This window comes from Beta vulgaris, chromosome 5 (genome assembly GCF_026745355.1).
Source record: "Beta vulgaris subsp. vulgaris cultivar EL10 chromosome 5, EL10.2, whole genome shotgun sequence".
NCBI lineage: Eukaryota > Viridiplantae > Streptophyta > Magnoliopsida > Caryophyllales > Amaranthaceae > Beta > Beta vulgaris.
This window is the reverse complement of record NC_079206.1, coordinates 2,910,659-2,922,731: the sequence shown is the minus strand read 5'-3', so window position 1 is coordinate 2,922,731 and position 12,073 is coordinate 2,910,659. Positions and strand designations below refer to the sequence as shown.

The window sequence follows — 12,073 nt, the reverse complement described above, 5'->3', positions numbered from 1 at the left end:
CCATGGTGCATTGAAATGCTCTCTTCAGGCACAAAGTAACAGTCAGTAGCAACCATGCTAAACCCTGAAGCAAAACAAGTAGCCAATCGTCTAAGGGCGAGATAGTTTCGTCTCCGATCAGCTTCGCACACAGGATACTAAATCCAGAACCCAGATAGACAAGACACAAACCACAATTTAAAATAGCAGATGTTATGGCCACACTTGAAGGAAATCAAGGCTTTGGGAAAGCTGGAGCATCTAGTATTGATGACTAGTTGACCATGATACAAGTAGGAATACGGAAATGAAGATCACCAGTACATCAGCCAAGATTAACAAGACGTGATTGACAGGCGAATGCACATTGAAAACTGGAAGAACCAGCAGTCTCCATCCGAACACTAATCTAGAAACTACTCGAGACATTACAACCCGCCCCAATCACCCTTTTTCTGGAATGAGCAGGTGATCCTCCTATAGAACGAAGAAGGAAGACGCAAAAACAATAGCGCAGGAGGGTTGAAGAAGCCGTAATAAAGAAGTGGTGGGCATGGCCCTGAAAACTACCTCCCTTATGATTACTAACTATAAGCAAGATGTGAAGGATAACTAACTATAAAATCATTGCAGAGTAACACATTTAAGCCATTAGATGAGGTCAAGACATCCAGTCTGTCATATAAACAAACATATGATGTATTTTCGTTTTTCAAGAAAACAATAGAAAGATGGGAAGAAGTACAAATGAGCAACGGGAATCAAGGGGAAGATCGTCATCAAACAGTCGAAGCTAATAATGTAGGTTATAGGAATTATGCTTCACCATCAACCCATTCCCAAGAAGTCATGATCCATAACTCACATTATGCACGAGATCATGGTAATGACTAAATTACATGGGTCTAAGAATTTAAGTACCAAAAAATGCACCTAATACATTAATAACAAGATCTCAGAAAATTCAATCTGCAACCAAATCAGATACATACAGCCTAGGTCAGTTTCATACTTATATTTCTGCAAACTAAACGAGTACCGGCTTTAAGGGCTGAAGCCAGATAAACATTTCTTCTTCCTTATTTCTTTTGTTTATGTTTTTATCTTCTTCGTTTCCTCTTCCCTGTTGTCAACACAGTTTACTATATTTAAACCCGTTTGGAACCAGTAATGTTATCAGCTCACAAGATTGAGCAAATGGCCAGATAAGCTGGCCCAACAGTGCTATTTAGGTAAATCCCAGCAGCAATAGCCATTGCTAAAGAATAGCCAACGAGTAGGAGAAAAGAGTGTAAGCCATATAATCCATTATAGAAGTATATTTTTCGCTCATAGAAGTATAATCTAACTTAGGCATCGGAGTGGATTTTCTCGGACACGGCCGAGGTCAACTTACATGTGTGTCAGTGCAATATCCACATAACAAAAGCCGACTATCTTCCTACTAAAATTTCAAAAAAAAGCATTCAACCGCAACCTCATAGACTAAGATATAGAAGTATCATCCAATACCGAGAATATCTATATATATCTAGCATACACAGCGACCAAGGTCATCTAAAGTTATTTGATTATGAATTGCAACAACTCAAGTGCACTTAGCGTCATTTTTAGTTGACTACAATATGGAAGTTTATACAGTATAAGCAACAAAGTAAACTGAAGATGAACTTTCAGCATGTGAGAATGTCTTGTTATGGACAAACTTGTGTCTAAGCCATAGCCAAGTGATTGATAACATTAGAAACTATAGAAGACAATGTTTTCTACAAAGGGAATGTACAAGCATTTCAGGACATTTAAATTAACATAATGAAAGAGTCTACAATATGGAGTCATTATCACACCAATACCACGAATCTATGTTACCTAAAGGCTAAAACTCTTTATTCTATCTTATGTACCTGTGTCGGATTTTGAACTCCAATATTGGTATGGACACTTAGCTTTTGGACTAAAATCAAAGAAATTTTTCACAAAACAGTCGACTAAGACACTTGCATATGCACCTACATGAGTACCTGAGTCCGAGTAACATAGACCATCATCATGAAGACTCCCAAATAAAAGACTAGGACTCAACCTAGAGCACCAGCAGAAGATTGGAACACAGCACCGCCAACTGATTTCTTACCTTCCTCTACTGCAGTTTCCTTTAAGATGAGAGGTAAACCAGTTCTCAAAAGTCTCATGGTGCTAAGTATACTAACCTCCTTACTTGTTCATCCAAAAACACAGCAAACAAAGATCTTCAGATCATCTGCTCACATTAGCCCCTTCTGGTCATCACTGAGTTCTCCATCCCACTTCTAACTGCTTTTTCCTGTATTTTATCGACACCTCTGAATTCTGATTTTCATTTACTTCATATCAATATTTTCAAAGACAAAGCAAATAAGCAATGAAGCATAATGATAACACAGAATCACATTTTTGGCTTCATGACCTGCACTGACCAACATAAATGTACTAATGTGAGCACTAGTAATCATGGTTGAAACTCACTGGTACCGTCCAATGAGGAAACCATTTAGAATTCAATTGCATCATTCACAATATTTGAACTGCCGCAAAAGCTAGCTTTACGAACAGCTCTTATGCCCAATACTTTTTGGAGTCAGTGCAGAGAACTTATCAAGATAACATATACAGGTCGGAGTGACCAATAAAATTATGGACATGTTTTTCCCAGTAAAGAAGAGAGAAACTCAATTTAGTTTGACAGCACCTGTGAGTGCTTGTATTGATTTCAAAAGACATGCTCTTATTAACATCAGTTCCCACTATCATTTCTACTGAGCTAAAACAATACTGTAACAATTCCTATGCCTAACAAGGGATCACCGTTGGAGGCACAAAATCCCAACTTCAATTTGAAACAACAGAAATACATGATAAGAGAACACAGGGCAAGGAAAAAAAAGCATAGCTCAGTGAAGCGCAGCAGCAACACCAGGGTTACTCTTACGAGCAAGCTTCGACCACTCTGTGTGGTAGGAACCAGGGCGATCAACCCTCTCATAGGTATGAGCGCCAAAGTAGTCCCTCTGAGCTTGAACAAGGTTGGCAGGAAGCCGGGCACGCCTGTAAGTATCAAAATAAGCAAGACTAGCACACATTCCCGGCGTACTTATCCCAGCAGAAACCGCCAAACCCACAACCCTCCTCCAAGCTGCTTGCCTCTGTACCATCTCTTTAGCAAACTCAGGGTCAACAATCAAACTAGCTAAGTTGGGGTTCCTTTGATACGCCTTCTTAATCGTGTCCAAGAAAACTGCCCTAATAATACACCCACCTTTCCAAATCCTCGCCAACTCCCCTAAATTCAAATCCCAACCTTTTTCAGAACTCTTTGCCCTCAACAAATTCATCCCTTGAGCATAACTACATATCTTTGAAGCATACAAAGCTTGCCTCACATCATCAATCAACCTCTTCTTATCAACTCCTCCTCTAACCGCATTGACCTCCTCCTTCATTCCCGCGGCCTCCAACACCTTAGCCGCATTTTCTCTCTCCTCCTTCAACCCACTTAAGTACCTGCAAAGCAATGTTATACCATGTCAATAAGCATACATACAATATATCCTCCAATAATCATCAAGCATACAAAACCCCACTTTCATCCATAATAATAATCAGATACAATTTACATCCTATAACCCAGACATAAACATTTCATCAAATTTAACCTGCAAGCACACATCCTAAGACACCCAAATCCAATTTGATCAATCACATTCTCCTTCATGATTCAATAAGACAATAACCATACTTAAAGTAACATACTTTTCCATCACTCAATTCACTAAATCCTCAGACAAGTAACATTGTAACAACATCTTTAAAAAAAATCGAAAAATCGAGGTTTAAGTTATTATACCTGCAATCCAAAGAAGCAGCAATAGTAGGAGCAGCAACAGAGAGTTCAGCAGCTTGTTGAACAGTCCATTTACCAGTACCTTTCATCCCAGTCTTATCCAAAATCTTATCAACCAATCCACCATCAGCCAATTCATCTTTAACCTTAAAAATATCAGCAGTAATCTCAATCAAAAAACTCTCAAGCTCACTCTTATTCCACTCATCAAAAATCTCAGCTAATTCCTCATTACTCAATCCACCAACATTCTTCAACACATCATACGCCTCCGAAATCAATTGCATATCTCCATACTCAATCCCATTATGCACCATCTTAACAAAATTACCCGCACCACCTTCACCAATGTAAGTAACACAAGGTCCATCATCAACTTGAGCTGCAACTTTCTTCAAAATCTTCTCTACATTATCATAAGCCTTAAAATCACCACCCGGCATAAGTGAAGGGCCATAACGAGCTCCATCTTCTCCACCAGAAACACCCATACCAAGGTAGAGTAATCCATTAGAGTGTGCATCATTGAGACGTCGTTCAGTGTTTTGGTACCATTCATTTCCACCATCGATGATTGTGTCACCAGGTTCCATGAAAGAGGAGAGAGAATTGATGGTTTGATCAACAGGTGAACCAGCTTTCACGAGGATGATGATGGATCTAGGGCGTTGGATTGAGAGGACGAAATCACGAGGAGTGTAGTGACCAATTAGAGGAAGATCACCTTCGATTTTTGCGCGATTTAGGGTTTCGTCGACTTTTGAAGAAGTGCGATTGTAGACGGAGATTGGGAAACCTTTTTCGGCGATGTTTAAAGCGAGGTTTTGACCCATTACTGCTAGACCTGCTAGACCGATTTGAGCTGGAGATATTGTGGCCGCCATTGTTGTTGTTGTTGTTGTTGAGGAGAGAGAATGGAGTGAGAAGGGAGTTGGTGAGGAGAGAGAAAGTGAGGTTGGGGAAAGATATAGAAAGTGGACGGACTCGTCGAGGGAGTGAAAGGACAGTGACCCTCCAAGAGTTACGTCTACGTGAGAGAGTCTCAGAGATGGGGGAGGTTTGAGTTTTGAAGGCAGGAGAGAAAAATAATATTTCCGATCTTTATTAGTTTTCCCGTATTTTTTATCGGATATGTCTTATTAGTTTAATTATTTATTTTGTTTTTATTTTCGGAATGGGATCAATGACTTTTCATCACATATATTTAATTTATATATAAAATAATAGTTTATCTTTCCTTTTATGTGTCAAAACATTATTTCTCTACAAACTTAGTGCAAAAGAAACGGGTAAACTAATAAAGACAGGAGGGGGTAATAGTTTATTTTTAGTCCACCTTTTTATTTTGTTGATATGCATTATTCGTAATTACATATCTTGAAGTATGATTTAGGAAGCATTGGAAGAAATATTACTTGGGTTATTATTAGTTTACTCATTTCTTTGGAGTATATCTGTCGAGGTATTAATTTAAACTTTAATATCTCATATTCAAATAGTACACATTGAGAAGAATCTAACAAAATCTCAAATGACTATATTTTCCTCAAGTACAGATCACAAAAGGTAGTCAAAGTCATGTATATAAATAATATTAAAAGTCAAAATAGGTAAATTAATAAAAATCGGACGAAGTATTTGAGAAGATAAGAGTGTAAAAATTAATTTGAAACAACTAATAAAACACAAGCATCTAAATTTACATTAATTGGGACGTGGCCTAAGAAATGCCTAATGTTTTTTTTAAAGATCAATTATTATATTTATGGGGCTTAAGGACTGACCAATGAATTTCTAACAATTGTAATATTGTATTCACAACTTGCATTTTGGGCTCTCGGCACTCCATCTTAGGAAACAGCCAAAAGTATGCAAGAGAAAGGCAAGGGGGGAGAGGGGGGATGCATAATTATTAATCTTTGAAATAGTAGTAGTTCGTAAAATTGCAAATCATGGATCTCATACACATGCACTTGTATTTTGTTATTTTCCCTTTCATTTTCAAATCGCTTTTCGACTTTTGGTACACTCTTGCCGCTGCTGTATGCTGACGACCGAAAAATATCTATATACTATACACGTCTTATACACCTTTAGCTATTTGGAAGTCGGAATCATCAATGAAAACAATAATGTTCTTTTTTTTCTTCTTTAGGGTGAACGAAGAGAATAGTATACAAATTAGAAGTGAAGTCTTTCTACACATTGGTTGGTAAGACATGTATGACATATAAAGGAAATACCCCAGCATAGGTAAGGATCGAACTCCTGACCTCAAGGGTCAAGGGAGAACGCTCTACCCACTTGAGCTAACTCCTATCCTTAACTTACAAGTTGGTGAAGTTGCATAAAGCAGTTCACATCAGGAAAAAAGAGTCCAGTTCTAATTAGAATATTTCACTTCATTCCAAACAAAGGGAAAGCAAAATATTTACGCCATAGCTCATTCAACTCATTCTCTAATCATTGAAGTCAGAGGAAAACTGCAAATGGAGTCCCATAAAAGTATAGTAAACCACAAAAATACTCAATTCTTATTGCCAATCCGGAAATACAGAAAACCAAGCGAGGTTGGGATAGGTGGTGCCGTGATGGGATTTTTACCTTCTGAGTTTTGACAAGGAGGTTTGGGTTCAAATCCTGCCACCTGCAAGTGCTTGCAGGTTTAGAGGTTCGAATTCCCATCCCCAACTTCAAGTGAACCATTAGATTGAAATAAGAAACCGTGAGGGTTAAAACACTTGGTTGGGTTACATTTCCGAAAAAAGCCATATCTAGAAATGAACCCGAAAGAGAAAATAAATGCTCAAAGCGAAACATGAAAGATGGGTTTTAATAACATTCAGCAATTCAATATTCGATATTTCCATACATTGCTGAAGACTATCCGAACTTACAGAAGCTAATGAAGGTAAGCAGCTTTTCATCTGGAGCTGTCATTTATTTGATTGACTGACCATAAACAGGAAAAATAAACATTTCAATACGTCTGATTGAATAAATCAATACATCAAACACTCATGTACTTACTAATCAACATACTGTCTCTCAAATGGATAAATAGAATTTGTACTACTCGTAAACAGAAGTGAACAAATTGTTGACTGGTCCGTGACCATATCCAAAATCTTAACAGCCTCAGTGACAAGAAACGTACGAGTTTCTCCTGGTCACAACTCATTATGCAGCAGCAATACCAAAGAGCTCCTTGCGGATCTGCAATAATGATAACATATAGATGAACAGAGAAATATCCATCAAAAGCTGAAGATTATATAGTTAATTTCTGATTGTGCTATTGTGCAAATAGATATGCATTACTATAGGCCTGTCAAGAACTCAAAATCAAAACTCAGCTATCAAGAATGAGGAAAATAAACCGGGTAGGAGGAATATATTGTAGCAGTCAGTATCAGTATCAAATACTCTGGTATACCCAGGACCTCCCCCCACCCACTCACTCGCCTGAGGCCTACCCTGAAAGAAACTATGCTACTCAAAGTCAGGTACTCGTGTGGACACAGGGGTACGTGTCCAACTAGGCAATTTAATAAAAAAAATTCCATAATTTTGGTCCATAATGAATATGGAAGGATCCATACTCATATTGGAGTGTCAAGGATCCAACACGTGTACTTGAGGTCAAATGACGAGTCCCGGCAACAAAAATAGTGGTGGATCCATAAATTTTCTATGCTGGTGCACTATTTTATTTGAAGTGATAGTGAAAAGAGGACCACAACCTTCTTCTTCTATATGCATACACAAATCAGTAGACCACAATACCACATACAATCAATGTATTATGGCACTATGCATTGAGTTGTTTAACTTATGATGCACATGCGCACCCACAAGGACGCAACCCTCGACGTGGATCCACCACTGAACAAAAACATAATAAACACAAAGCATTAAGTATGAGAGTGAAAGCTTAAATCACCTGAGGAAGCTTCTTCCTGAATGCAACCTCCAATCTTGCATCAAGCGTGTTCTCACACACAATTTTGCCATCTCGAGAAGCCAAGACAACACCTCCCGCACTGGAAATAACATGCAATAAAATTACATCACTTGCACAACACTTAAACAAAAAGTGATTCAATAGATTGACTTCTACAACAGATTTCAAAAATTAAGGTAACGGAACAAGCCTCCTAAAGGCTGCCTGCAACTTTCAAAAATAAGATAAACCTGTTCAAGAGCGATACCAATTAATCCACCGAAAAGACTGAATCCTGAAAATGTAACTTACCAAGAGAGACCATGGGTGTGGTGATGACTAGGACCTGGTGGAAGATGGATATCGTCAACAACAATCTCAGGAGAATGAACACTGGCTTTCTCAGCATATTCTTCTTTAGCTGAATGGAGAACATGCTCCACAAGGTGCACATCATCTTTCCGGCAGCGCAACAACACAGCAGGTTCTTTCAATCTAAGCAAACTCTGTTAACAGGCAAGTGAATATTATTACAGGGGCACAACAACGACAAATCTCAATTTCACATAATTTCAATCAAATGAAGAATTAAAACAATATAAAAAAAAAGTTAAAAAGAATGAGACGGTCTCTCTGCTACTGCCAGCTATCACCCAGCTGAAGAAAAAAGTATTCTATAATCATGCCACCAGGACATTCAAGTGAAGATATCTCAGCCCCAGCTCAAGCTAACCCACTTTATTCACACAAGAAGGTCTATATATGTACTAGCAAATGAAAAGTAGACTCCATCTTGTGGCATCAGATAAGATATTATATGTAAGACTAGACAGATAGTATCAAACTTGATTGTACTAACCTGAACAACAAGCTCTTTCAAGAGCTTTTTGTAGTGATGGTGGTCGCCACTGACACGAAGCAATTCTTTGGATGCTTCCTCTTTCATGGAATTAACTAGATCATCCTGAGCTTGAAGGACCTTGATCCTAGATGCATTGAGCTGCATAGAGTACTCACTGCCAAAAGAAGCAAATCAATGAGTCTTCATTAGGCTAAATGTTTCCACAGAGGCCCAGATTACAACACTTCCATTTATCTTATACTGGGAATACAAGCGGCAGTTATCCTGAATTTACCTCTATCTTCGAGATTAGGGTTATTTTAATATATATCCCCTCACAAGGTGCATGAAGTAATAAATGGAGGAAAGATTTAAGAAAAATGACATTTAGACTACAGCGTCTGCGTTTATACAATAGTGTCTAATTAATGCAATACATTGTCTTAAAGGGTGACAGTAATATATTACTAGACACAAACCAGATTGCATAGCACATACACCTATTCACTAGTTGAATAAATGCATAAAATAAGTTTTCTTTCACACTAATCTGTATCCTGGAGAAGAGAAAACCACTAATCGTAACAGAAATGACAATGTCAACTAGGTGTCCTCAAACATTTGAAAGAGGACATGGACCACTAAAATGTCCTATGACCAGTTTCTCGATCTACCAATCTCTATTGATCTATAAGATATTAAACATTACTTTGAATGATGACAACAAATTGGAAAGAGGTTTGCATCACAAATTTATCCAATAATACAAATTTTGGTTTCAAACATCCGGAAGGTGTTCAACTCTTATTAAACAAGGAATCCTAGAGGTTCATCAATGGAAATCTTGAATAAAGAATTCTAGCGCGGAAAGAGATTCTTGCATCATTATAGTAAAACAACGCAAAACAAACGTAATTACATTAAGAAGGCAATGAGTTTGCAACATGGAAGAATAAATAAATCAGGCAAGTAACCATTTCAGATGCATATTATAGAGAAAAACTGTGACCTTCTACAGCAGCCGATTTACCGCATCAATATTCCTAGATTCTCGCAGCTTTTAAGCTACATAAAGCATCAATCTAGGCAGATATCTGATTCAACAAGATTATCATTATTATTTGAATGGAGGTCAACCCTAAGCAATAGCCTAATTATGCACTTATCATGATTACATTAACCTTCACAATAAATCTAGTATCAATCACAGTCAATCTTCCGATCAAATCGTATAAATCTAAGTCCTCTAATAGCAAAATCGCAGTAGCGCAACATGAAATTCAGCAAGTAACTAAACAATTAACAAGATAAACAGCAGAAAATTTACATTTTCCTGCGAATATCAACTTGCTTCTCTTTCCGCTCATACTCCTGCCTGATCTTCTTCTTCTCCGCTTCAACTAACTGCAACTTCTCAATGTTAAACTCCTGCAAAACAAATCAATCAAAATTCAACAAATTAGTTCCTCGAATCGAAAATCCGAACCAAAATCAAACTAAAAACAAACAAAATCAATCAAAAAAATTCAAATAAAACGAATTCAACACTCGATCAAAGAAAAAATCGAGAGATTAACCTCTTCAGCAGCAACAGAGATCTCATTAGCTTTCTCCTCCGCTTCTTGGCGGATGAATCTAACCATCTGCTGGATCTGCTTTTGAACATCGGTGTCATTCATCTTTGGATCTGTTGAATAAAATTTGAATTTTCTCTCTCCTGTGGTTTGTTTGTGGATGATTGGGTGAGAGAAAACTGGAGATGAGTTTTTTTTCTCGACTTCAAGTGTCGATGAATGAATGATGAGAAAGAGACCAAAAAAACTAACCTTCCTTTTTCCTTTTCTCTGGTATTAGTAGTAGTAAATTATTGGGAGAGAGTTTTAGAGTCAGACAAATAATGGTGATAAGAAATTTTGGAGAGGGTTAACAAAAGAAAAGAAAAAGAGTGAGCTGGCAAAGGAAGGATTGTTCACGAGGTGGTTTAGCGTTTACTGTTGTTGGTGACTGGGTCAGTCGTGAAACATATGAGGAAAAAAATCTCGTGAAGTTTCGGCTATTGGGCCTTTATAATGTGGAGATGTCTTGCGGATGTGGGCTGGAAAATAGAGATAACCAACAGCGTGGGACGGATTCAGCCCATCCACTCTAGCATGTCTCTTGGACCGTGAGGATTGAGCTCGTAAAAGTCCGATTCGGATTCATTCTAGCTCGAATTGTGAAATTGGTAGGTGGATCATGGGCCAGATTTTTTGAGTCTAGCCTATGAAAGTGGTCCAGTGCAGTCCAGTCCAAGTAATTATTCAATCAAATTGAATATGTTATAATTCAATCAAATTCAAAAATAATAAACTATTCATTAATATTAATAATTGTATATATTTTAATTAATTTTAAAGGTTTTATGTAACAATAATAAATATAACTTTGAAAAAAAAATCATGCCAGCCCGCTAGGCCCACGAACCGTTAGAACTGCTTCTCGATATGTGAAAATCCGTAATCGGTGTAAGCTAAGATTTTTCAGCCCGTGGACCAGCCCACCCAAACCATGAATTTCACGGTCCGGTCCTAGGCCATGAAATTTCAGCCCGGCCCACTAGGGCCCACAAACCAACCCGCACAAGAGGCCATCTCTATTTGGAAATGTGTTGCACTCACGGTCTATATACTTCAACCATATTTTTACTCGCAACAATTATTTTTTCATCAACTTTAATACAATTTTTGGATACGAGAGAAGTAGAGAGGAAAAAAAAGAGGGTCCATGTGATTGGAGAGAAATAGAGATAAAAGAAAAACAAAAATAGAAAGTGTTGCAAGTAATTAATAAAATTTTCTTTTAGAAAAGTGTTGCAAGTAATTAATAAATTTTCCTTTTAGGAAAGTGTTGCGAGTAAAAAAACGGAGGAAGTATTACTAGATTCAAATGCACACAATATCATATATGTTTCAAATTATAAAAAGATGTACCTTAATATTAAATAGTTAAATACTTTTTTTTTTAAAAAAAATATTTAAAATATTTTAAGTGGAAATCAAACTTATCAAGAGTTATAATAGAGATATAATTGAATCCTCTTTGCTCGGAATTAATAGTTAGGATGGTGTATAAAAATTAAAAAATTGAAAAGTAAAGTAAGCAAGATGAGAATTTACAATTATATAACCCTTCTTTTAAGGGATACACCTAATTATTACTTCGAAAAATCGAGATAAATTACAAGCTACGACAAATATTGATGTATAGCCAAACTTGCTTGGTGGGAGAGGTGGGGAACTCACCTCGTGATTTTGAATCTTTGATGTCACAAGTTCGAACTCCACTACCTACTTATGCTTGGGAGTAGAGATTCTCTTATATCTCCCTACTCTTAAGCGTTGACCTGTGTAGTTGGGTTGTTTGTTTTGTGAAGTTTTTAGTTTTATGTTGT

General features: G+C 37.3%; 2 protein-coding genes across 2 annotated transcripts; both read right to left on the bottom strand.

Annotated features, from left to right (window-relative positions):
- Window positions 1-2,691: 2,691 nt before the first annotated feature.
- LOC104892666 (6-phosphogluconate dehydrogenase, decarboxylating 2, chloroplastic) lies at window positions 2,692-6,799 on the bottom strand. The gene is made up of 3 exons (XM_048645690.1): window positions 6,757-6,799; window positions 3,863-4,994; window positions 2,692-3,519 (listed from the first exon to the last, which is right to left on the bottom strand). Exons 1-3 carry the CDS (start codon window positions 6,797-6,799, stop codon window positions 2,910-2,912), a joined length of 1,785 nt encoding a protein of 594 aa, XP_048501647.1. The 3' UTR covers window positions 2,692-2,909.
- Window positions 6,674-10,544, bottom strand: LOC104892206 (V-type proton ATPase subunit E). The gene is made up of 6 exons (XM_010678056.4): window positions 10,221-10,544; window positions 9,971-10,071; window positions 8,662-8,818; window positions 8,115-8,308; window positions 7,803-7,902; window positions 6,674-7,075 (listed from the first exon to the last, which is right to left on the bottom strand). Exons 1-6 carry the CDS (start codon window positions 10,320-10,322, stop codon window positions 7,040-7,042), a joined length of 690 nt encoding a protein of 229 aa, XP_010676358.1. The 5' UTR covers window positions 10,323-10,544; the 3' UTR covers window positions 6,674-7,039.
- Between the last annotated feature and the right edge of the window lie 1,529 nt (window positions 10,545-12,073).

Bases quoted from the DNA above. Each gene is read 5' to 3' on its own strand.
- LOC104892666 (XM_048645690.1), bottom strand. From the start codon at position 6,799: ATGACAGCTCCAGATGAAAAGCTGCTTACCTTCATTAGCTTCT. The intron at 4,995-6,756 runs GTAAGTTCGGAT...TAAACTAATAAG, and splicing joins GCTTACCTTCATTAGCTTCT to ACATATCCGATAAAAAATAC. The intron at 3,520-3,862 runs GTATAATAACTT...ATTGCTTTGCAG, and splicing joins GCTGCTTCTTTGGATTGCAG to GTACTTAAGTGGGTTGAAGG.
- LOC104892206 (XM_010678056.4), bottom strand. From the start codon at position 10,322: ATGAATGACACCGATGTTCAAAAGCAGATCCAGCAGATGGTTAGATTC. The intron at 10,072-10,220 runs GTTAATCTCTCG...TTTGTTTTGCAG, and splicing joins TCTCTGTTGCTGCTGAAGAG to GAGTTTAACATTGAGAAGTT. The intron at 7,903-8,114 runs GTAAGTTACATT...TGTTATTTCCAG, and splicing joins CACACCCATGGTCTCTCTTG to TGCGGGAGGTGTTGTCTTGG.